The following is a 25,902-nucleotide window of genomic DNA, read 5'->3' as shown; positions in this document are numbered from 1 at the left end:
TAGCTGTGGTTTAGGAAACACTTCCAAGCCATAATCCTTTACTACTATTTTCTTCTGTTTTATTATTTACCGGATATCACACTGCATGATAGTAGTCGGCAAATGTCGGCTTTTTCAGGACTGCATCCAAATAATAATAGAGCAGCAGTTCTAAAAATAAGGCACGTCAGCTTGTATTTTGTCTTGCTTTAAGCTCATGGGACAATTTCCCAACAATTCTAAACACCATATGCACAGGAAATGCTCCCCTTACTATTCACAATATAGTAACATCAATTTATTTGTTGCGCTCTGTTCAGCATGCAACTAGCGTGACAGTTTTGAGCCAGGCATTTGTGATGCAGGAAATAATAATGATTACTTCAATGGCAGGAGACAAGATTTGAAAGAGAACTTGAATCAGAATCTTGCTCAGCCTGGGATTTATGTGTATTATATTTTGGAGATTAAAAGCATGGAAGTGATCAAAAATGACTTTGCACATACATTTGCCAACAGCAAAACCACCTCAATGTCAGTTATTTCTTCAGATGCTTCTCATCCATTTTCAGTCTAAATTCCTGACCACCTACAAGACAGCAGAGGCTGGGAGGCTAGCAGCACAATCCTAAACAGGTTTTCTCAGACCTAGGAATGGATGGACACATAAACATCTGAACCAATTCTACATGGGGATGAGACTTAAGTCCCCCCATCCCATTTCAGTGTATATTTTTAAAAAGAAAAACATGAAATATCCATGCACAAACAGCAAGGTATTAAAAAAAATGTTTGAGAGAGGTGAAGGGTCCATGTGAATTCTGGGGGCAGCAGTGTTTTTTCCCATACATTTCTTCATGAGAATGATGGAGCTTCATCAAATCCCATTGCTCCCAGAGGGACTTGCATTCTATTGCATTCAAAGCACTAGCTGCTCGGGCCAAGGGTAGCTGGATTAACCATTTTTACAAGTTTAAAGATCAGGAAACACTTTCAAAAGAGCAGAAGCAGGCCCACAGCCCTCATTCTGAAATCATGATTTGCCCAGATCAAAATGTGAGAGTCTGCTTTGGAATTGGAGTTTGGTGGATTCCTCGCCCATCCCCACTCAAGTCAGAAGCAAGTCCCGTAAGTGTGTTTAGGACTGCAGCCTTGAATACATGAAAGTAAGATGTCTTCTTCTTCTTCTTCTTCTTTGCATATGTATTCACAGTGCGAGAAAATAAAGATGTACCCCTGGACCCTGATGACCAGAAGGTAGATAATGGGTCGTTTGATTACAGGTATGCTTTCTGCTTGGCATGTGTGACAGGCATTTGTTTTCTGCCCTCTACCCCACCTATTACAGAGAACAACTTTGTCGGTTCAATAGTCATCAAGATATCACATTCCCATAAATGTGCATTTTCTACCACCGTTTGTTCTCCCATTATGTCTCAAAGATCTCTGCAAAAGAAAAAGGTGTTGATCTCCACATGCAGATAACTTGCATGGTATACTATTCCTATATCTGTACCATTTCAGGCTGCAGATAAAAGATGTTTATTTACTCACATCAAAATTTCTCTGGAAACTTAGCACATGAGGAACAGAGGTCCTAGCTTATGTTCGTGCTAGTATTGTATGTGCAGATAGTGGGGACATGGGCATTCAGGTGTGCAGTGCTTCATGTGTAGTCTGAAATGGTACAGTCCCAGGAAATTTGCACTACATGATGGATCAAGAAAGATAATAGAATGCTCATTAGCATCACCACAGCAGATAGAAAGCTAGATGCTATGGGAGAGATGGAAGCAATGTGTTTGGTCTCTCTCACACACCAGATTATTCAGAGAGGCATCTTCAGGGTTTTTCAGCAACTTACCCTCCTCACCCTCGTGCATTCACTGCCCAGAAACAGGTTAACCCAACCTTGCTCAGATTGTATCTAGAGAAAAATAAACACATTTTCTCCAAAAGCCTGTGATGGGCTCCATATTCCATCCTTTTCTATAGGATCTCAGACAATCTCATTTTGTTGATCGTCTCTGTATAACCTAGCAAACCCACCTCTCTTGACTGTTGTAGTGGGGGCCATGTGCCACTACAATCACCCCTCTATGAAACTCAAAGTCAACCTTTTAAGGACATCAGCCACTTTTTATCTCAGCTTCCCAAAGCAAGGTGTTTTCTTTGGCTGTTCACAGATGGGTCCTGCGTTCAAGTTTTACATTTGTTTCCCCCTTGCTTCCAAGGCACTGAAACAGGTAACACTGCTAGCATTTTGTTAATCTATGTGACTTAGAGCAAACGTGCTCTTTGTACATCTCTGCTTGCTTAGTGCTTTTAAGCAAACAGGATGATTTACTCAGATTCAGCCAGCCCAACACCTTTTGCTGCCTGAGGCAGAACAGCAAATGGTGTACCACCATCAAGTCAAGGGGTACAGTTCGTGAGGCCAGCCAAGTTATTTTGGCACCTGAAAACCCCACAAGCAATTCTCCCTGCTTCCTGGCAGTAAAGTTTCAATAATAACAAACTAAATAATGAACACTTTGTTGCCCTTTCATGCCACCCCAAATTTACTGCCTGAGGGGGCTGGTTCACCCTCCCTAATGGTAAGACCCTCTGCTCAGATATAGTTAATTTTGAACTGAGCTCCCACGAAATCCTCCAGAGTTTCCAGAATTATTTGAAAGAAATACAAAAGGGCTTGATTTGAAATGATGAAGAGCAAGAACTGGTGTCATGAATAACAAGCTGCTTGAACGGTTCCCTGCAGAACTTTGAAAGAAGTACCATGCATACATCTTGCAGCATAAAACCATATAAGCAAATCTAAAATGGAGGGATTATTTGAAGGCTGATCATTTGCAAACATTTAGAGGATACACTCCAATTTGTCACCCATGAAACTTTAAGCACTGTCTTGTTCATGTAAGTAGTGGGTTGGTTTCCAACCCATGCCCTCTATTCTAAAGTTCTCTTAGTGAGTTTATTATTCCAAACCATATTGATGATTATGAACTCTCCAACCTAATGAACCTAGAAGAAAAACTATGATTAACACTAGTTAATTGACTATCCTATCAGGCATTACTTACTTTATTGAATAAATGAAAGTGTGTTGATGAAGCATATCAGGAGAATTTGAGAATCACCAATTCTTGTCCAAGAAAACCATTGTGAGAATAAAAGTTTAGTCTAGAATTCTGCATAAATCTGACAGAAAATTTCTTAACGCACAAATTGAAAATAAAGAGACAAATACTATAATAATATGGCGACAGGAGAAAACAGCACAGTATGAATGAATGAAGTAACTTTATAACTGAATGCTCATTTTGCAGAAGCAGTCACTGTGTTACATGCCATAGCTTTGATATTAAGCTCCTCATGCACACACATTGGCAAAATTTGCACATCACAGTAATCCATTAAACCATCAAATGCACAGAAGGCTTCCGTTTCACTCGTCCCTTGTAGCCAGCAGGCGTAACAAACCTTAATACCCAGGTATTAAGGTTATGTCTGAAGTAGGGATTGTGGTTTGTTTCCAAACAAACCAGGGTGTTGAGCCAAGATTTGTCTTACCAACCATGTTTTGTTTCAGCATAGCAAACTACAGTTCCCAGTCAGGCATAATGCTGAGACAGAGATCGTCGCTTGTTGCTCCCACTGTCAAGAGCAGCGGTGGGAAACCTTATTTTACCTGCAATGTTGTTTTGACCAAGCCATACCTCGCTGCCCTTCACCAGAAGTCATAAATGGCACCAGGTGTAGAGCAGGTAAAGACATTGCTGGGCCAAAAACAGCTTTGTCGACACTCCCAGTCAGCAGGACCTGAAAAACCCTGTGCATAGTGCCTAGTGAGGCTCATAATAAGCCCCCACATTTGTGACGCTGTGTGTGACACTTTGAAGCCCTTACAATCAACTGGTCGTTAGTGCTTACAGAGAGTCATGCATGGTACTTTGAAGTTCCATCAGCTGAAGGTAGAGGCTTCTATGCAACACGCACTGCATGACCTCATCTACCTGTTAAACCTTGCCCATGGAGAGTGGGGAAGATAAAGAGCCGGCCTGCAGTCTGGATCCAATTCCCCATCCCTCGTCTAGAGGAGAGGAGTGATATTTGCATTCACAGTAAGCCATTAACTGTGATTACTCATGATGTGCAAGCTGGACACTTTGAAGGCACAATGCTTTAACAACTGTCGTCCCCTTCTTCCCCCCTAGATAAAAATCACAGATTTTTCTTCTTCTTCTTTTTACAATTAACCAGAGTGTTAATGCAGGGTGTTAGGAAAGTGACACATCCCATAAGGAGTCAGAAGCAAAGTGGTTAGCTGCTTAAAATTCACAAGGAATCGAGCAGTCCGGGGGAAAAGTTACTATTAGTGCTTGAAAGGTGGACAGGATATGTGCTGACATGCTTTCTTTATTGGTTCTCTTCCTACCTTCATAGAAGCATGTCTAATATGCTTTCATCATGCCCTTCACATCCTTAGTGCCCTGTGCGCACTTCATTCCAATCACTGCAGCCTGTAATTAAAGAGATACTGTCACTTCTTTCTACTTTGCTGCCAGAATAATGGTCTCCTTGTAAGCTAAGATGTTTGGAAGTCCATGTCCTTAAATAGCATTCTGTTCCAGTAACCATGCCTTACTAGGCCAACTGATTTGGTTGAGAGAGAGAGAGAGAAGAACTAGAATTTTAAAACTTCAGACCTGCTGGTCCCATCCAAGCTGCTCCTTCCTGCTCCCCATATATTTTCAGGTAACGTTACTGGGCTTTCTACTCAGTCAAGCATTTGCAGTTGCAGTCATGATTTCAACGCATCCCCAACTAAAGGTCCCTGTGTAAAATATAGCAATAGCGAGTACAAGGAATTGGCAAATGCCTGTTAAAAACTAGGAGCACTTGCATACAGCCCAGACTGCTGGCAAGTGGGTTCATGTGAACCCAGATAGCAATTTCATGTTACTTGGAAGTGGGTCTATATTAGGCCAGTTTTCTGACATCGGCAGTGTCTAATACATGACAGTCAGAATTCCTATCTTGATAGAGCCTTAATCAATTCCGTGTTCTTCCAGGGCCCCAGAGGTCATTGAACACAGCCACCAAGAAAGGAGCAGATGCATTTCATAATGCGTTTCTTTCCTGTTTCACTCATTCCCCACCCCCACCTCTACGCATAGGCAAATCTCTTGTGTGTCTTTTGTAATATATGGAATAAGAGTGCCTTCCCCTCCAGTCCACTCATTTTGAAACCACAATATATACCTGCCTCCCAAAAGACACTTGCCATCTGCTCATCCGGTACAATCTCCGCACAGTGGAAATGTAACTTAGAAGCACCCCCTCCCTTCATATGCAGAGCTGCCTGATTTCCACCAAGGTCAAGCGAATACCATGCTCCTTTCTTTCCTGAAGGCAGCCTTTTCTGAGAGGGGCTTGTAGCACATTACGTCATTGGAACAGCATGACAGACCACAGGCTAGTGGCTGCTCAGCTGCCTTTCAGGACGACATTTAATGAAGCCATGTGGGGTTGTATCTTCTGCCCTACTAGTGCTCCCTCCCTCCCTGCCTCAGATTTGAGGGCACATCTCATTTATTTGCAAATTACTTGCTTTTGGAATCCATTAGATACATATTTTGGTGTGGATGCACAACAGGTTTATTTGTTTATTTTTAATTTATTTTGTATGCACAACAATAAAGTGACTAGCTCCTTTGGGGGGTGGGGGGATAGGTGGATTTTTCTCCCCAGCACTTCCCCCTGAAATGCATACTTCATCATTTTGCTCTCTGATCAGGCTCTTTCTGCTTCTCTCTCTGTTTTATTCCCATTCTTTCTTCTCCTTTTCACCTTGTCTTTCTACATGGACCATGAAGGTCTCTTGAAAGGTAGGACTGTGGACTGCCCCAAAGTCTGGCACACAGCTTTTTCTTTCAGCAGTTCCATCACTGAAACACACCTTATTCTCTACCACCTTTCCCTGCCTCTCCACCACCAACCTTCATCTAACACCATTAAAGTTTCACTTACTATTCCTTCCCTTGAAATTTCGGGCACCGTGTGTCCAATGAGTTGCATTCTGCCTGCGTATTTGGAGCCGACACACAACCAATTGAATTAGCGTGACCTCAGCTTCATTCCTTTTTCTGTGACTAATTCAGCTGTGGCAATGACAGCCATTGGTTAGTTCAGCACTCAAAGGGAGATTAGTCACAAGAAAAGGGGTCTTCTGGGCTGCAGATTTGAGTAGCCCCCATATGCTCAGGTAAGCTACTTGTATTATGTGCCTCTGAGGTTTGAAAAACAAGATAATACCTGATTTCACATGCTGGGCAGTAAAACAATGGAAACATGGTGAAGAAAAAGTCAGCAGCTACCAGAGGCCTGGGATCAGTTCAGAGTGAAGATTCCCTAGAAATCTTGTACACAGAAAATATTCATTCTGACATATGCAACTCTTGACCATGATGCTCCTGAACCAGCCTGAGTCAGGCTTCCCTTAATACTTTAAATAAGCTGCAATATTTCCATTTAACCAAATAAGTAAACTGTTGTTTGTGTGTTAAAAGTTGTATATACCTAACGCACTAACAAGGCAACCAAGTTAACAGTCTTCTTTGGCCTACAATCCAGAGAGCTAGGTTAAATAAGGCACAAGAGAATTTTTTGACATTTTGCCTTTCAGCAGCAGCCCTCTGCGAAGCCACTTGGCTTGTTGTGTGAGCGAGTGCTCTTTAAAGAGAGGGGAGCGAGGAAGGAACTCAAAAGCCCCACTGGGCCCACAGAATTAGCTGTATAGTTCTCTGGACTGTAGCCTTTAGAAGGTCAAAACCAGCCGGGAATATCTTAGAAACTTCATTGGCCTGGTATATTGGGAAGGGGGTGGGGGGGGAGGACAACTCAAAGGGGACATTATGATGCCGGATATATTTTATCTGCATACTCTTTTGGTTTGGAAAATGAAGATTTTAGATGAAAAGCCCTGGGTCTCTCATTCTTGTTTTTTTGCCTCCTTATATTGCCTTATATTGATGGGAGTTGTAGTCCCAAAACATCTGGAGGGCCGAGTTTGCCTATGCCTGCCCTAGAGAGCTATCACAGGCTACCTTCTGTTAGACAGTTTTGCAAGATCAGGAGGAATGATGACACCACTTGTTCTGTTATTTATGCTTGTAGTGGCCACTGTCTGGCAGAATGGTGGGCTACATGTTTTATCTAACCAGATAATTCTTATGGCAAAACCAGATGATTCTTATGGCAAAACAAAACTGCAACACAAAACCTTAAATGATCTTTTTCTGTGTTAGGATAAAAAGTTGAGCCTCATAGATATGACAATGAATTGGGTATTTATTTATTTATTATACACCCTTCTTTTAAGTCAGGATTGGCTCCCAAAACAATTTACAGTTGAAATGCACATGATGGTACAGTTACAATAGGTATATATGGGGATATACATAGCTGTCTCTTCTATGGCACTTGATGACATGATCCAGAGTCCAGACTATTCCCTTCAAGGGGAAGGGGCAGAAGGAGGTACAGATGGACTTAGGTTGGCAGATGATGAAGATGTCAGATCCCTAAAACAGTCCCCCATTGATCTGCAGAGTCTCCTGTTCCTGGCAGTTAAATCTTTTGTTCTTGGCAGAGTCCAATACATGGATTCCTGCACATGTGGGTATACAAACATCCCTTTTAGAATGTCCCAACGGCTCCAGCACAATATTTTGTTTAACACTGACTAGCCACACACCTCCCTGGCAAGCATGCAAGTAAGCCATAATGGAGATAAATGTCCCCTGATTCTTTTTCTGCGTCGGGTAGAGAGGTTCTGCCTCTAAACATAGAAGGTTCATTATGGCTAGCAAGCAATGATAGGACCGTTTTCTCTATGATGTTACCTGAGCCTTTTTTAAAAAAGCTCCAGTATTGTTAAGCCAGCCTCATGAATTCTGCAGAAGGTTGTTCTTGAGTCCTCAACATCTTGGGGCTGACAACAAGACTGCAAAAGCAGAAACCAGTACTATTTGTGGGGCTTTCTATAACGTAATAAAATATGCATATTTGCAGGTCAGAAATTCCCCTTACGAAAAGAGCATGGAACTCCCCCGCTAAGTGTAGAAGTGCCATTTTTAAAAGTGTCTCTGCATCATTTTCAAAAGCTGCATAGTTAAGAGTAAATTAAAAATAGCCAAAATGGCACTTGAATATATTACGTCCAATTTGGATTGAATTAGAGCCACTCAGCTGCCTTCTACATGGCTGGTCCTCAACACAACTCTTGCCAACCTAGAGTCTCTTTGAAGAGATTTGTGGTACCTTAAACATTAACATGTTTATTACAGCGCAAGTTTCATGGAATACAGCCCACTTCATCAGATGCACAAAGTCTTAATCTAAGATACACAGGGAGTGGGGTGGGGATATAAACAGTGAGATCAGAAGGAAATGAAATGCAGAAAAAACCCAGACGTAAATATTATTTACTTAACAGCAGCCTCACAAAAACCAGTTGAGTTGATACCCTGCCATGCTGTCATTGGTAAGCCAATTAACATGTAGTGTAATTCTTAAAAGTCCATTGTGATTGGGACCCTAGAACATTCTATAACTAACCATAAAAACAACTGAATCACAATAAATCAGGAGTTCAGTGCTATAATTTGTGGATTAAATGGGTACAATGGATTTTTCATCACACATGTGTTATTTAGCTTATCGGTGACAGGATGGGTGTGTTACCAACTCAATCATATTTTGTGATAATTACTGTTAAATACATAATTATCACCACCTGTACTTTTCTGTATTTCGTTTCCTTCTCTTACTGTTCACAGTCCCCCTCCCCCCACCATGTGTGTGTTATATACAACGCATGCCTGCAACTCAGGATAACACTTCATGCAACTGATTTAAGTGGACCACTGTCCTTGAAAGCTTTTGCCATAACAAATTTGTTAACCTTATAGTGTACCAGAAAACTTTATTTTTTAATACAAGAAACTTGAATTTGATGGGACTGTGGCTTAATACAACTGGAAAGCTCAGAGTTCCTACATGGTTTATTCACTTTGTAGTTGTGGTCAGGCTTCCACCATCACAGCCCTTTGAAGAAGAGACTCCCTCCTGATTTATTTAGGTTATTGGGAAAATACTACCCTTTGCACCTGAATAGCTTTGCACTGGGAAAGATTTCATTGGTAATTTGCAAAAAGCTGCTTGGAGCCGTGTTTCCCAGATCTTCCTGCACTGTGCTTGCCTTCTGAAGTACAACCGCCTGGACGAAACCAGTTTCATATGTTTACAGTGATCCTGTCCCTTTAAAGCCATTCCTTCCCACTACTGATGGCACTTCTTTTCCTTTTGATGCTAGTGATGAAGACAACAAGCCGCTGCAGGGCAGTCAGACCTCTTTAGATGGCACGATAAAGCAACAAGAAAGTGATGACAGCTTGGTGGACTATGGCGAAGGAGGCGAAGGGCAGTTCAATGAGGACGGCTCCTTTATTGGCCAGTACACAGTCAAGAAGGACAAAGAGGAGACAGAAGGCAATGAGAGTTCAGAAGCCACATCACCAGTTAATGCTATCTATTCCTTGGCATAACGCAATACACTGAAACAACAGCAGCAGCAGCAGCAAGAAGACTTATAGCCCGTGTGGGTCGGCAAAGTCACCATCAACAGAAAGCAACTAGGGTAGGACCACAGAGAGCAAACAAAAACCCGACCAGGTGGTCACCAGGGCCATCATCTCTTTCGCAAACAAAGCAAATGGCATAGATGCACCGGCTGCCGAAGCAATCTTACTGCAGCTGAAATCTGAGCTGACCCACAAGAGACCAGTAGAAGAGCAGGATGCACAGATTCTACACCCCAGGCTTCAGAACTCGAACTGAAATAAACACCCCTCTATACCCCCTATGTCTAATTTGTGAGATAATGCAACTCCTTTCATTAATAATGTACACAGCTGATTATTATTTTATTTTTCTTTTGGTTGTTGTGTTTTTTAAAAGGCTTCAAAGTTATTCTCAGAAAAAGAAATGCCCAAACATGGGGGAAATCTGGAGTGAGAGGGGTGGAGATGAAAGTATAATCCCCCGGTAAAAGCAGCATGAAACCACATTGCGGAATCAGCTACTGGTTAAAAACGAGGCTGTTTTATAAACAGGAACCTTGATGGCAATTTATTTCTGTTGGAGATCATTGCAGCCAGGCTCTGGCTTAATAATCCTCACCGAGCAAGGTGTAGGATATTCCTTCCTATAAGAAGAAACGGTACTATATTGGGCTTCAGTGTGGAAGCTATATGCATGGGGGGGGGGTACTTGTTGCATTGACCCAAACTGTCTGTGATCTCAGTTAGTGCTATACAAGTATTGGTTCTGATGCAGGTACCACCGAGGCAAGGTTTTCATCCCTCTGCCCATGCTATTTAGCACCTTTCTCCAAAGAAAGAGTTTAATGGAAACAGTTGCATCTTTCTGCTAATCCAGGGTAGGAAAACATAATTGGGTTATTGTTTTCCTGGATAAATTATTGGGGGTGGGGGTTGTTGTCCATTCTTGCTGAAAGTAGCCATTCCTCCCTATGCTCACACGTGGTGTTAATAGCCACTCCGTGAATCTGCATGTAGCAGGTAAGGGAGGAAGGGTGACCAGGGAAGAGCAACCAGTCTATGCTTTCCTACCGCTAACCAAAAAAGAATGATACCTACTAAGAATAAACTAGCCTGGCATTAAACCCGCCAGCCTCTTCTGTGAAAAGTTCAGGGATTTCCATTCCCTATATGTTTGATGCAAAAGTACAAAGGCACTCAGAATCCACCCTGACTCATCTTTCCATTGTTCCTATCATTTGCATATCAGTCAGGGATACATTTTTTTTGGCTTTCAAGGTAAAAGCCACTCTGACACATGCAGGGGCCTCAATTAGCCTAAAAGAGGCTTTTTCCAGTACTTAAATAAGCAGCAGCATGGAGCTCACCCTATCTTGTTAGTTACACATCAAAGGCACTCAAGCTAACTTGCTAACACGCAGCAAACCTGTTTTCCTCAGATACAGATTCTGTTGTGACACTGTTCTTCCATATATGCCTTAAACAGCTTCATGCTTTCCCTGAAGCTTAATAAACTATGAATATTTACCCGTAGATTAAGCCCCTGGTGTGATGGTCTGTAATCTGTCGATGCAGTACAAATAAGGAAGCTTCAGCTTGGTCAGTTGAGAAGGCATGGGTCATCGTAGAAGGTAGAGGTGTCCCCCCCCCCCCCCCGTAATATACAGTATTTATGGAATGCAGTATGTATTCTCTTCACTCCTTGCACTTTCAAAGTCAAAAGTATTTAAAGAGAGAGATCTGTCTCTGACAGTTTCGCAGCTGTAAAATAACATTTAGGGGAAACTTCAATAGATGTTTCAGCATCATTCTGAAATGGAAATAGTTGTGACATGGCTGAACTTTCAAACTGGCTTGCCTGAAAGGTAGCTTTGCTAACAAGGGTGTTTCTAATGAATGGGCATAGACATGGGCATAGCTGCAGAGGGGCATCTAGCCGCCCCCTCTCCAAAAAAGTAAATAAATAAAAATATCAATTGTGCCACAGATAACTCGGTTCTTCCCCCCACCAAACAAAAATCATGGCTACGCCTATGGGCATAAAATGCAGAAATGGGGTTTAATGTATTCAGTAAGAGGCTGGGAGATGTCGAGACTTAAGAAGTAATCAGCTAAATGAAATCTCAAATGCAAGAAAGCTGTCACCAACCTAGGGAAGCTTGTGCTGTGAGTCAAGCCAGGCAACAAAAGGTTGTGGCTTGGGGTTACTGTTCCAAACCACTCCTTAAACAGGCTACAATCTGTTAATGGTACAGTAAATGTATCTCCTGGCCCTATAGTTTTGCATCCTTAATTACTCCCCTGGCGGATTTGTCAATTTTTCTTCTTCAATTTGATCAAATTAAAAGGATCCCCTAATTCTAACATTGAGATAGGGAGCCTGTGGTCTCTAGATGTTGCCAGACTGCAACTTCTGTCACCCCTGGCCATTGGCCATGCTAGCTGGAGTGGATGGGAGATGGCACCAAATGGATGGGTGACCACAGGTTCACCCTCTCTGGTGGTGCCAGGGACGCAACTTGGTACCTTTCGCAAGAAAACACGCACTACCACTGAGAGCATACTGCAACACAACTAAATGCACTTTGCATGCATTTGAACTGTTTGCACAGTGGCACCACTGAAAGTGGCACCTCCCAAAATGCTACACATATGTTTTCCAATCCAGCCCACAAACTACAAATTTCTAGCATTATGTATACTGTCCCTAAACTTAAGGCAGCATTCCTATATAGATGGACCTGGCTAACTTTGGCCTATCTACAAGTCACAAGATAAAACCAGGCATATGTAGCCAGCTTTATATGAGACCTTTTAAAAACAACCAAATTTAGTCTATCGTACGTAGCCAGCAGTGCCTGCAATCCTATTCTGTGCACATGTGTTTTTTCCTCCCAAGCCTCCCTCATACCATCTGTTTGAAAAACATTGTGGCTAAGCGGGTGGGCTAACTTTTAGTGGATGTAGAGATGCCTTGCAGGAGTTTGATGAAAGCTGAGGAAAGATTGAATTTTAACAAAAACATTAAATGGCTGTGTTCTTTTAGAAGGCAATTCTGAAACCAGATCTGACAGGGTTCTGCATGCAATGCTATTTGCAAAACCTGCTCCAGTACCAGGCCATTTGCTTTCCTTTAACTGCAGCAGAAAGAATAAGTCTAACTTACAGTTGACAAAATATTGTTAGCATTTGCCATTATAGTCAGTATACTTACCTCAGGAATGGATTTGTGCTTAAGAGATGAGAGATGAGTTCGGAAGCTACATATCTTATTATTAAAGCCCTATATAAACGTAACAGAAATAAAAGCCAAGAACACTTGGTGAGATGTTTCTTTATCAGGCTTGAATTCTCTCATAAGGAATAAATCAACTAAATAGGTTCCTTCCCTGAAAAGTCATTGAACTGCCAGTAACTCATTCCTTGTTGTATTCTCTGTGGGCGCCCTTGTATAAATGTGGGTATGGTTTTCCCAGTAGAGAGCAAATTGCTCACCCCTGCCCTGGAGCCATTTAAGGATGTGTATTGAGATGGGTTTAGACAAGCTAAGGAAGCCTTTCCGAATTATTAGAAGCCTGGACTTTTCCTGCAGCAAGGTACTCAACCTATCCCCAGTCCAGTATGAGTAGTACGCTACCCCACCCTCTAGTAATGGATGGGGAAGGGGACCTCAGCTGCAAGGGAGAGTTACGTGTGTGCTCACTGCTTTTCTTAACTTTGGAATCTATGGGCTCTAATGCAAGAGCACACTGCATTCAAAGAAGAAAACAGCACAAACTGCTGGGGCATTACTACAGAGGGGGACACCTGCTGCTGTATGCCCTTCTTTAAGGGGCTACTGCAGATGTAGAGAACCTTGGGCCTGTCAGATGCTGCTGAACTACAACTCCCATAATCCCTGGCAATGAGCCGTGCTTGTTAGGGTTGATGGGAGTTGTAGTTGGGGAGCATCTGGAGGGCCAAAGTTTCCCCACTCCTTGGACTATGGGGACATTCCTGGGCTTCCAAAGGACTCCAGAGCATTGGAAGAATGACATAATTTGAAAATGTCACAAATTGGTGAGTGTGAGGAGATGGCTGTCCCCACTAATGTCTCCCTCTACCCAGTAGATGCTTCCACTATCCACATAGGTGCCAACTCCCTGGGGTCCTGGGTGCTTGGACACCCACAAAATTCCCCATGAAGGTACTGGACACCCACAAATTTAGGTGCCAGGGCCATGCACACTACATGGCACCCATGGTTCCAGGCTCCCATGGTTGTGGGGCCAAGCTACCAGCCCTGACTAGCCACATTCCACACACCACTAAGAATTGCACATTGCATGCTACCCAGGAGAAAGATTGTATTTCCCAGTTTTGAAATACAGTTTTGAGTGCTGAGAATATGCAACATTCCTATACAGAGTTCTACCTTGAAAACAACAACATCTGGGAGTCTGAATGAGCAGCAAATGCTTTTATGCAAAATGAAAAGAGATCAGCTGGAAAGGCTCTTACCGTTGCTGAGTATTGAGGGAAACCAAACAATGGACAAAATGTGGCATGCATTGACGGCTTCTTTAACCACTGCTATAGAACAGACAGCCATAAGTAGACTTTATTGTATTTTATTGAAAAGGTTTATATCTCTGTCTCATGCACAGTATTTGAGGTCGCTTCCATCAACAGCAATGCGTTTACAATAAAATAACATCTAAGACTATTGTTAAATGCAGCTATGAAACCAGGCACAATGCATATTGTGTTGTAGATGCTACTTTTAGTTAAGTTTTCAGAGGCATACTTCCATGCCACTGTGAACACACATGATGCCATTTGATCTTGGAAGCTAATGGGTGTTGGACCTACTTAGCACTTGGATGGGATAAAATATTTGAGAGGGATGTGGCAAGCTTTGTTAAGCTAGGGGCAAGACACAAGGTTTCAAATACCATAGGGTGCTCACTGACTTTGGGGCCAGTTTGATAGTTGACTGCCTCAAGAAGACCTGATTGCATAGGCTAAAGAGAGAGTGAACTAAAGAGAGAGAGAGATCCATCTATCTAATTTGAATTCTGCTCTTCTGTCTTACACCTGATAGCAGGTCCAATTCTGCAACTTAATATTCATTATGCTAGGAGACAAGCATTTTCCTGTGGAATTGCCTTTAGCAGTCCTCTTAGCCCCATCCAAGAGACTAACAATCTGAACAAATCTTCACTGACGTGTTCCACTTTAAGAATTGAGTGTGGTGCAAGCAACACAGTCAGAGAAGTAGGCAGCCATTGTTGAAACATCATCTATAGTCTTCTCGACTGCTAAGGCTGCTGAGATACAGGGATAGGGAACCTGTGGCCCTTCAGATGATGGACCACAGCAAGTTCCATCATCCTTCACCATTGGGCACACTGCTTGGGGCCGATGGGAGTTGGAGCCCAGCATCTGGATGATCACAGATTCCCCATCCTTATTCCAATCGTAAGGACTAGTGAAAGAGCACACTGCCAACTTATCACAACAGATATGGAACCTGTTCCCCTATGCTCATCCTGCATACCAGGCAGGTGTAGTAACATCTGACATTTTGAACAGTTTCCTGTTCCTGACTCCAGAGGTTATTGAGATGTTGGGTCGTGTAACCACATCAGCTATGCCACTCAGTCACCCATTATACCATTCATGGCTTGTGTTGAAAACTATAATAGGTTTATTTCCATTTTTAACTTTACAAATAAAGATCTGACCCATGTGTCCGTTATGCAGATCCTTCATGTTTTGGGGAAATTGCAGGCAGTTCCAGATGTTGTTGCCTGCCTTCACTCTTGCTAAGTTGAGCCAGCAAGTTCAAAGAGGAGGCAATCTCCATAGCTTATTTTGTGTGCGGCAGTTTGGCAGTTAAATGAACACCGTCACCTTCTGTGGAACATTAGAGTAGGGGAGACACATATTCTGCCTTGTGTGCTGGTGATGCTACAATTACAGCAAAGGAAACATGATCTTGGACAATCCTGACATTGTCTTTCCACTCAATTACCACCCTGTAGAAGTGACCCACAGGTCAACTAGCATAACAGAGTCCTGACCCCTGCCATCGATCTGCCTATAATGACCTGGATTCATGTGTCTAAACAAGATACAACCCTGCTACCTGTCAGGAATATCCGAGGAGAGTGCCAGTCATTGATTTCCATTAGGGCTCAGCTTCTTGTTTACGTGTTTCACCTGACTCATAATGACCTATTGCGGCCTTTCCCCTCATCTCAGCTATAGCAGCTGCAGGAAAGAAAACAAACCTTACTTTCACTTCCCGGAATGTAGAGAATGTGAAATGTGGAATATTGACTTTGACCTATAAAGGAAGCATGCCTTGCACCAGGCTTAATTCTATGCTAGCGTCAGAAGTCTTCAGCTAAGCAATAATAATAATAATGATAGTAATAAAATGTGAAATCCATTTTCTTTTACGCATTGCAGCTCATCTTAAATAAGAAGAGCCAGCAAGACTTTTCTGATAGTAAGAAATCCAGAATGTCATGTGGCTCTCCATGTAACCCAGGAGTGCCTCTCTCTTGATCTGTCCCTTTCAAGCAAATTTCATGGTATGATCGTGATGTCAGAAGGCAGTCTTGGGCCCCCACCCCCTCGTGTTGAACCGATGAAAGCGGAGAGACCACCCTTTGCACTATGGAGGTTTCAAACACCACCAACAAATTATTGTACTGCTTTCTGTTTGTTTTGTTTGTTTTTAATTTGTAAATATCCACACTCTCACACACACCCTGTTCCTTAAAGTCCTCCCCATTGCTCCAATACATTCTATGTAATTATTTGCCTTCTTTTTAAACAAATAAAAAAAGGACATTCTGTGTTAATCTGCTTTCCAATAGATGAATGCATATCTGAGACTGTAAAGAATGACTTACAGTGAGTAGCTTTACAGACTACGGAGACATGTTTAATATATGGACTGCATGAGCGATTTGAAAAAGGCCAAAATATTCAGAAATGTTTTTGAATCACTGTAAAGAAAACTGATTTTCTTTTTGTATAGAGAACACTAAACATAATAAAAATATTGTTCAGAAGAGATGCCAAGTACGACATTCATTTGTCTCCTACGCAAGAGAGGAAGAATGGCCCCGCAGCTAGGTTGGTAGCTGGAACTTAAAATGGTTAGATAGATCAGTTCCTTGCTCATATCACTGAACACAGGGCTCTTGAGGATCAGGCTGTAGCTATCATTGCTGAAAATAGCCAAAGATGTTTCTTTTTGAAAAGGAGCAGCAAAGACTAAATAAATAGCTGGCAGAGATGGTTTCACGGGCAAATGCTTTCTTAGCAAATTTCACATGCAAAATGGCTGACTTTTACATGCAAAAAAAAAAAAAAGCAGTGCTGGCATAAATGTTGGTATGTTTTGCTCACTATTTTTTCTTCTGTTTTCTGCAGTGCTCGAAGCGAAAAAGCTATTAAATCAAATGTGAGTGATAAAACAGAACACTTTCAATATTAGCTTTCTTGTAACTATGTATGCATCTGCATCAAACAGTTCTGCCATATGTAGTGTTTTGTGGCTTCTAATGGAAATGCTCTGAAAAGTTATACGTCATTTATTTTTAGCATCTGGTTTACTAAGCCCAGTTGGCAAAATCAACACCAGAAATTAAAGTTAACTGTATATTTGCTGTCAGTTGGCTAGTAATATTAATGGTGATGATATAAATACTTACATAATTCCTGGAATGTTCAAGGTACTTCATCCCCATCATCTCAGAACATCCCTACAAAAACCCTGCAAGGTAAGTTGGCATATCACAAATTGCCCAATATTGTGCATGCTAAAATGTAAGATCTATCACTGACAAACAAGCAATTATTATGGGAGAATGCTAAAAGGAGGTCCTGATGGGCTACAGTTTCCCGTGGTAAGTACACAAACCAGGAAACTCACATCATCTTTGGGTGGTATAGTGTGGCCACTTACGCAAAGTCAAAAGGAAAATGGAAAAAAAGAGGGCATAGAGTTGCATAAAAATTGTATACGTTAATTTTTATGCTTAGGCACAAATTTAAAAAATGATAACTCTAACTTAAATAGAAATGCAGTACAGCTCACCATTGTTGGGAAGGCTGTGCTCAGGTGATCTTTGTGCCTGCTCAGTTTGTTTTCCAGATGTTAAGTGTCAATGGGCAACTTCAAGGCTGCTTCTTATGCTTCTTTCACTTTAAATAGGACTTGGACTGGATAGTCCTTCAAATAGAGCACTGCCTTCAAATGCCTTGTAAAGTAGGACACTTGGCCACCCTGGGGTAGTATGGAGTGAAACCACCTTTTGATACAAGGGAGATAAACAAAAAGTCAAAAGCTACCCCGATGCTTGAAAACATTGCAAGAGTGGTTTTCAAAGGCTGTCCTCCCGAGGTGCAGCTAACGATCTGTACTGCTTCGGTCATCTCTCTGCCCTTCTGCCATTTCGAAATGGCATATGCTACCTGACAAACGACTGCAAGGGGAAATCATATAGGTGATGCATAAGCAAGCATCCATTTAGGAAGGAGCAAAGCCAGCTGCCAATAAATGTACAGGAGCCGGAGAAGGTCTGAGTGAAATCTTGCCTTCTGGAAAATTATATTAACAGATGGAGCAGCCCAGAGATTGGAAGACCCTGGTGCTCTGTTAAATGGTTATGGGTGTTTCTTCCTACACACACACACACACACACACACACACAAGTGCCGCTCTCTGTTCAGTAGCTGCACAGCTTCCTTTTCATTTGAAGAACTGCTCAGTGATGTGAAAAAGATCGCTTGCAATGGATGATTAGAAGATGGGGAGAATGGAGGGCCTTTTCTGTCAAGAACTCAGAATGCAAAATGCTTTCAAAAAGGCAGGAGTTCTCATCTGCACTCCGAAGGCGCAGTCTCCCTCCCCAGTCCCCATTCAATCCATGCTGATGACAACCCACTCAAGGGGTGTCGCGTTACCATAATAGTTAAATATCATTTCACTCCCCAAGGCAATCCAGTTAGATCCCAGCTGCTCTCTATTTCAGGAATAGCACAATCTAAGTAAAAGCCTACGAAATAGACCTTATATTGATTGCTCCTGTGAGCTTCTGCCTGCTCCTTGGTTTCTCATCCCATGGATCCACTTAGATAACAGCCCCATTGTACCTAAGAGCTGAGCTCTGCTTGGCAAATGAACACTGGGTCATGACTTCAGACAAAGGAGGACTTTGTCCATCCCAGAATTCTCATTCCAAAATATTACACTGCTCAGTGTCCATCACACCAAGGAATACAGATTCATTTTCTACTATTTTATATCTCTGACTATGAATGTAGTGAGGGTCTAACAAGAACATACAAAGATCCCCACTAAATTAAGCCAGTGGCCCATCTAGTCCAGAATCTTGTTCTAACTGACCAACTAGATACCCCTGGAGAGGTCTCAAATTGATATGCTCCTGGATAATGGAGATTCCCAATGTGTGGACAGAATTCAGCTAAGTAGTTGGCATTCATGGAATGAGGTCTGTTCATGCAACAGGACTTTTATCCCACCTCCATTGCTCAAGCCCCCTAAATCTACTCTGTGGGGTTGGGGGAAACGCAGAACAGGTTTGGGGGAGGTCTGTGGAATGAAAGTCCTACTGCATTTCTCACACACATACCCCACTGAATTCCACCCTTCGTTTTCTCTGATGATTTGTGGGCGACTTATACTAATTGACTACCTGGGGCTCCCCACCTGTGTCCATTCCTAATTCTATAGAAAAAATATTATTGATGTAAATGCTTATGAGAGCTGGTGTAGTAGCTAAGAGAATAAACAATGAATCTGGAGGTCCCTAGCTCAAATCTCACCTCTACTGTGAACTAACTGTATGGCCTTAAGAAAGCCGCCCCTGCAAAATGAAGCATAGGAAACCTGAATTACAAATAGATAATGCATCTGATGCACTTTGAAAACTTGAAAGCTCTATACAAGTACAATATAAAAATTGTAGGTGACCTTTTAAAAGAAGCATCTTGCCTTCCCTCACACATGTAGAATGATCTTCTAGAATGATTTTTTGCTATGAAACTTTTGTGTCATATAAAAACAAAGAGTACACTTCTTGCTTCAGAAATATTGTTTTTACCCTTATGCAAATGTGTGCAAATCTAAATCATTACATGGAAGAAGGAACTCTCAACTTGCATGATGAATCCTGAAGATGTATCTCTTTACTCTGCCCTTTGACACATGAGACAGACAGATAGATGGACCCATCCTATTCTTATGACTGTAGTTTGTTTTAAACTGTTTATAATATTGTCCTTTTTCATTGCTTAAACTCTTCACTTCATGGCCTGCCACCACTGCCTCCCACCCTCTGCCCCCTGAGTTTGTCCCCTCATTTTTTACCTAAGGCTGGCCCCTGGAGTGTTTTATGATCTTGAAGGTCCCTCCATATACTATGAGTCTCTGAAAGCATGTTAAATTGATGTCTCTTATAGCTCCTTTTCAACCCAGATCTCCCTTCTCCATTTCAGGCCTGACAAATGAGCTGTATGCAATGCTTCTTCTCTCCTTATCTTGGCCAGCACCATGCAGCTCTCCTCCTCCTCCTACTCTAGCCTTCCTCTGTGCAGCTCTTAACAGCAGGATCCCAAGGGCAAAGCCTTGAAGTGGTGAGGGTGGGAAACAGAAGAGCCTATTTAGCTAATGAAGTTGTAATTGCTTCAGATCTGACTAATCGGATGAAGATATCAGAGTCTCCCACACCCCGTTCAGCTCCAGCAATGCCCAGGCAAAACAAGGCTCTGGGAAGGAATTGGTTTCTTTTACAAATCCCAGCAGCCTAGGATTCTTTCAACAAGCTTGTCAGGTCTCAGGGCTTGATATGGCGTTTTAGCTGCCTCCTCAGGCTCTCCAGGGAGGAGTAAAATATCAGATTGAAGTGCTAGCATAAGCAGACAAGTTCCTTTCTACTTGGCTCAAAAGGTTCCTTTGTTCACTCTATCTGCCCATCAAACTCCACCCTGAACCACCAAGCACATTCAGCCTCCTTTAGTCTCCATCCTACTGGTCTTCCAGGCACCATCTCTTTACACCAAGATGCTGCCCTGCGGAAATGCACAGGAAGTGCCAGATAGCAGTTTGGCTATGGATTAGAATGGGATGGGATGGGATGGGATGGGAACCTGTGGTGCTCCATTGAATGCCACCCAAAGCCCCTATGAAGGAAGAACAGGAGTCTTGATGTTGCCCATCAACTGCTAGAACCTGGACAGTAGACTGAGAAAATGCACAGTTTCCCCCACTAATTACATATTTCAGATGATATAGATAGATAGATGATAGATAGATAGAGATAGAGATAGAGAGATATAGATAGATGATTGATTGACTGATTGATTGATTGATACATACATACATACATACATACATACATACTTGGCATCTGTCTGTCTCAAGATACACTGGAGTGCACCTCCAAGGGGGAAATCAAACCACTGGAGAATCACAGCACGTGCCATGCAGAGACCGGCAACTCATAACTGCTGCCTCCCACATTGTTTTCGCTATGTTAGCAGCACCGAAGTGACCTCTCCAGGGCACAAGCCTGGGCAGTGTGTATGGAGGTCCTCAGCTGCCCAGACAACAAGACAATGGGCTTCGTTGATGTGGTCCAAAGGAAAGCAGAGCAATACGTTTGACAGCAGCTTGGCTCCAGGAGTTGTCAGAAGGAAGTGTACAAGGCGCCATTCAGCCGTTTAAAGGCTCCACTCTGGATTTGTGAAGGGTTTACTCCTTAGACCTTTCTTCTCTCAAAGGCATCGGGTATGGATTTTAACTCAGGGTTAAATCCTGAAGCCTTTTTGACAAATAACTGCAAGGCATCAGAGATCTGGGGTCAGAGTATTTCTTCTCTTACATGGCTCCCTTCCCAGGTTGATGAGCCCCATCTGCCCCTCACTTCCCTCTACAACACATGCAGAAACCACCTTCTTGACCATTGGACCCACTCTTGGCCTCATCTGTTGGCCTCATCTACCAGAGCCTGACTTCACAGGCAAGGGGAAGTCATTAATGCACAGAGGGTTTGAGACACATCGACTACTCTCACCTGGTTTAGCTGACCAGTTAAAGCTGTTTCCCAGGGTGTGGCTATGGTCACATGCTGACAGCTTCTAGGAGCCGCAGGTGAGAGCTGAGTGCAGGGTGGGGACCAAAGGTGGACAAATTACCCCAGAAGAAGCCTGGCAGGTACTACCCCTCCCCTAACACCCCATACACATCAATATATGTACATCAGTCTATGCCAATCTGTCTCCACTTTTGACACCTTTCATCCTCTATTTTGTGATGCATGGGAAGCCACCTTACTATAAACACAAATCAGCCAGACAGAAACATAAGGAGCTGCAATGAAGGGAATTAAAAGATACCAATAAAACAGACAAGGTTTTTCTTGTACACAGACAAGCCATTATGAGGGGGAGGGGGAAGGATGGAGTCTGTTCTGGTTCTAGAGAAATTACTTCTGGGCATTTGCTCTGCTGGGTCTCTAATCTTTCTCTCACACAAACACTGTGTGAAACTTTTATGGAGGAAGCAGAAGACATTTATTAGTAGAGGCAACTGAACAGGGAATGGAACTGGCCTCGTCTTCATGATCGATGCCGGCAGAGATGTTCGCGGGCATTAGCTTGAGCCACTCTTTAAGGCAAAATAACCTTCCACGTTCTCCTCTGACCTCAGCCTACTCCGGTGGGAGTTTGGATTGATTCCAATTCTCCTTCAGATTGCTCTTTCTGGCACAAAAGAAGTAAGCAGGCAATTTACCACCATCCTTCGTTCACCAGTCAGATTCTCAAGAGATATTCAGCTGAATGTCCATCCATCCCCTGCTTGCTCCCTTTGTGTCTCACACAAAGTGTGCTAAAACGAAACCTGCAATTGTCTGCATGCTTACTGGGGAACTCAGCAGGATTTGTTTCTGAGTAAACATGTATAAGATTGGGCTATATGTGTTGTTCTTAAATTTAAAGCAGCAGTATACTTTAGTCAGAACACCTTTCATATTTGATGGGGGCATATCCAATTCTTGCACACAAGGAAGGGGAATGTTTTGCAGGTAAAGGACCCCTGGACGGTTAAGACCAGTCAAAGGTGACTATGGGGTGTGGCGCTCATCTCGCTACAGGCTGAGGGAGCCGGCGTTTGTCCGCAGACAACTTTCCGAGTCATGTGGCCAGAATGACTAAACCACTTCTGGCACAACGGGACACCGTGATGGAAACCAGAGTGCACAGAAACGCCATTTACCTTCCCACCACAGCAGTACCTATTTATCTACTTGCACTGGCATGCTTTCGAATTTCTAGGTTGGCAGAAGCTGGGACAGAGCAACAGGAGCTCACCACTGTTGCGCAGATTCGAACCGTCAACCTTCTGATCAGCAAGCCCAAGAGGCTTAGCGGTTTAGACCACAGCACCACCCGCTTCCAGATTAATTCTGTCCAGGATAATTCTAAGCTGTGTGACCACATAATGTAAACAAGAGTTATACATGGACAAACTGAATTGAAATATGTTTGTTTGTTTTTTAAAGGGAATGGACAAAAATTGGGGGGGGGGGGAGAAAGCCACTAAAGAGAAGAGACGGGTACTTGAGAAAAGAGGCAGCTTTGTGTTTAAATGAATGTAGTGTGTGTGTTTATATAGGAGTCAGTAGATAACACAGTCAGTGGTGCTGTCAAAGCCAGACTTCAGGGCAGATTTCCAGGGCACACAATGAGTGGGAGAGTCCCAAACAGGGATAACTTAGGTCTTACAGCATCTTGAAGGAAGTACCGTAATAACCTTTACTGATGAAACAGGAAATGGGTCTCCATAAGATCATTGACTCTGTGCTGTTAGTCCAGTCTAACATTACCTAACTGTACCACTGATCTCAGTGACTAGTCGATAAAGAAACAGGTGGATAGGAAATGAGTTATGGAAGAAACTTCTCTATTTATCATTGCCTTCCTACATAGGAGGTGAACCCTGACGTCACAGGGGCATTCTCATGTAATACAATCTCTCAAAGCAAAAGGATTGTGTACTTTTGAAGTGTCTGCCACTGATACAGGGTCATGCAAGTGCATTAATTACTCCTCTGAAATGGCCAGCCATTACAAAGCCGACAGTCCCATGCCCATTGATCAATTACGTTATTAAGAAACTGACAATGGTGAAAGGGTGGGGTCTGCCAGATGGAATGGAAGGTGAGAGGTCTCTTCTCAAGCCGCCTTCTTCCCACTCTGTGCTGCAGGTCAGTCCTCACAGGTCAGAGAAAGCTACCTGAAGTTTCCATCTGTGTGATTAGCTGTCTGGCAGGAGGCACCTGACAGAAACACATGGGTCTATCCATCTTCTCCTAGATCATCCTGAGAGCAGCATTCCAAGAGATGGTGTGAGGAGAGGGAGAGAGAGAGGGAGGGTGAATCCTTTTGGGAGCAGCATTAGATTTCACTGCTTTCTATACCATTTGCTGCAACAGAATTATTAGCACAGGAGAGTGAATGGAGAAGTTGCCAGAGCAAGGTTATACGACAACTCAGGACAGAAGGCACCTGCAGCTATCCCTAGCTAAAGGATCCTTCAGGAAGAGGAGCCACACAAATTGCATGTGCTGATTTACTATGTTCAGATGTCAAGGAAACCAACAGCACGTTCCTTGGAGAACCCCTATAGTAACTGTTCACAATGAAAACAGCAAAGAATGAAGTTTTCCAATAATACACTTTTTGTGATCCAAGGCATGCCAAGTCACTTTCCATGCATGCATCTATTTATTTATTTACATCCATATCCCTGCATTCCACCACAGAACTCATAGTTTTTCACCACCACTTTTACCCTTTCAACAACCTTGCAAAATGGGTTGTGCTTTGAGGGACAACAACAGGCAGAAGACGAGATTCATGCCGGCTTGAACCAGGGTCTCCCCAGATCTAGTCCAGCCCTTTAACCACTACTTCACACTGTCCGTTTGCAGCACCTGTATCCTTCCTATAGTGTCTGGAGCGCTTTGATAACATGTAAAAGCAGAGCACAGGCACGTTATTACTGCACTGGAAACTGAATACAGAAAACTTTTCTCTTTCCCATCTTGCAATGTCACGAAAATATGCATGGGCAGAACACCTGCCAATCCAACATTTGGGAATTTTGGGCTCCTCCCATTTCAAGAAAGTTTGCTGATTTCCCCACTATTGCCACCACCCCTAAATAACACCACAGATTTGGCCCAGTCAACAAGATGGCAGCTACTTAATTTTCTGTCGTGATCTAGAAAACCAATGGGTGAGCTCAAGATCTGGAAAGATTGCAATAAAGGAAGTGAAACATAGAATAATAGAAGTTGAAAAAGACCCAAGGGTCTGATCCCCTGCAATGCATCCTGACGGAAGACTCAATGTGATCGGACAACGATCCCACTGACTGAAGACCCAACACAAAGACCAAATACAATAGCACTAGAAGGAGCAGGCAAAACAGACATTTGTAAAACAGACAAGAGTAAACCTGAACTGTAGCTGTGGCCTGAAAAAAGGCTTGTTGAAGCCAAACTTAGCTGGCTACATCTGGCCCACCCATGAGACAAGCTGAAGCAGCTGCCTCAGGCAGCAGAACCCAAAGAAGCAGCATCTTCAGGGGTGCTGCCACACAATCCAGGTAAGGGAGCTTTCAGGCTTTGGGGACAGGGGTGTAATACCTTCCCAGTTCTCCTCAGGCAGTGAAATGGGATGCACTGCCCCTGGCCCAGCCAGCTAGGCTTCAACATCACTCACCTGTGCAGAGCTCCCCATTCCACATGCCAAGAATTCTGGGGCAGGGAGAGGCTTAGTCAATCTGGGATCTACTAAGTTTGGACTGCAATGTAAGGCTGCAAATATATATACCCACTTACCTGGGAGTAAGCCCTAAGGAATTCAATGGGACATCTTTCTGATTAGATAATCATAGAATTATACTGGAAGACTGCTATTCTATACATAATTTCCTGGAAGTAAACACCACTGGAAACAATGAGACTTGCTTCTGTGTAGACATGTATCTGTCCATGTATAGCTAAATGATATAGATAGATAGATAGATGATAGATGGATAGATAGATAGATAGATAGATAGATAGATAGATGATAGATAGATGATAGACAGACATGTACATACATGCACACCATAATACATACATGCACTTTTTCCTATAGACAGAAAAATGTAAGGCTGTAGTCATGTTGTAGTTCAGGTGGTCACCAGCAGGTGGCCACACCA

At 42.9% G+C, this 25,902-nt stretch overlaps 1 protein-coding gene across 31 annotated transcripts in view; it reads left to right on the top strand.

Moving 5' to 3' along the window:
• The window catches only part of NFASC (neurofascin), a 176,671-nt gene extending 165,533 nt beyond the window's left edge, over positions 1-11,138 (top strand). For 27 of the 31 annotated variants that reach the window (XR_014512541.1, XM_083445454.1, XM_083445443.1 and 24 more), the window contains 2 exons: positions 1,193-1,262; positions 9,359-11,138. Coding sequence is in view for 28 of the 31 variants with exons in the window: in XM_083445454.1 (XP_083301580.1) it covers positions 1,193-1,262; positions 9,359-9,590 (302 nt within the window). In the remaining 3 variants the exon portion in view is untranslated. Of the gene's footprint in view, positions 1-1,192; positions 1,268-2,165; positions 2,226-9,358 lie in introns of those variants that run through there. The other 4 variants (XR_014512542.1, XR_014512543.1, XM_083445456.1 and 1 more) reach the window with 3 other exon arrangements.
• The last annotated feature ends 14,764 nt before the right edge of the window (positions 11,139-25,902 follow it).

The sequence above is a fragment of the Podarcis tiliguerta genome, assembly GCF_965153285.1.
Source record: "Podarcis tiliguerta genome assembly, chromosome: 6".
In the NCBI taxonomy this organism is placed as follows: domain Eukaryota; kingdom Metazoa; phylum Chordata; class Lepidosauria; order Squamata; family Lacertidae; genus Podarcis; species Podarcis tiliguerta.
The sequence above is the reverse complement of the archived record's forward strand: the minus strand, read 5'-3'. Positions and strand labels throughout refer to the sequence as shown.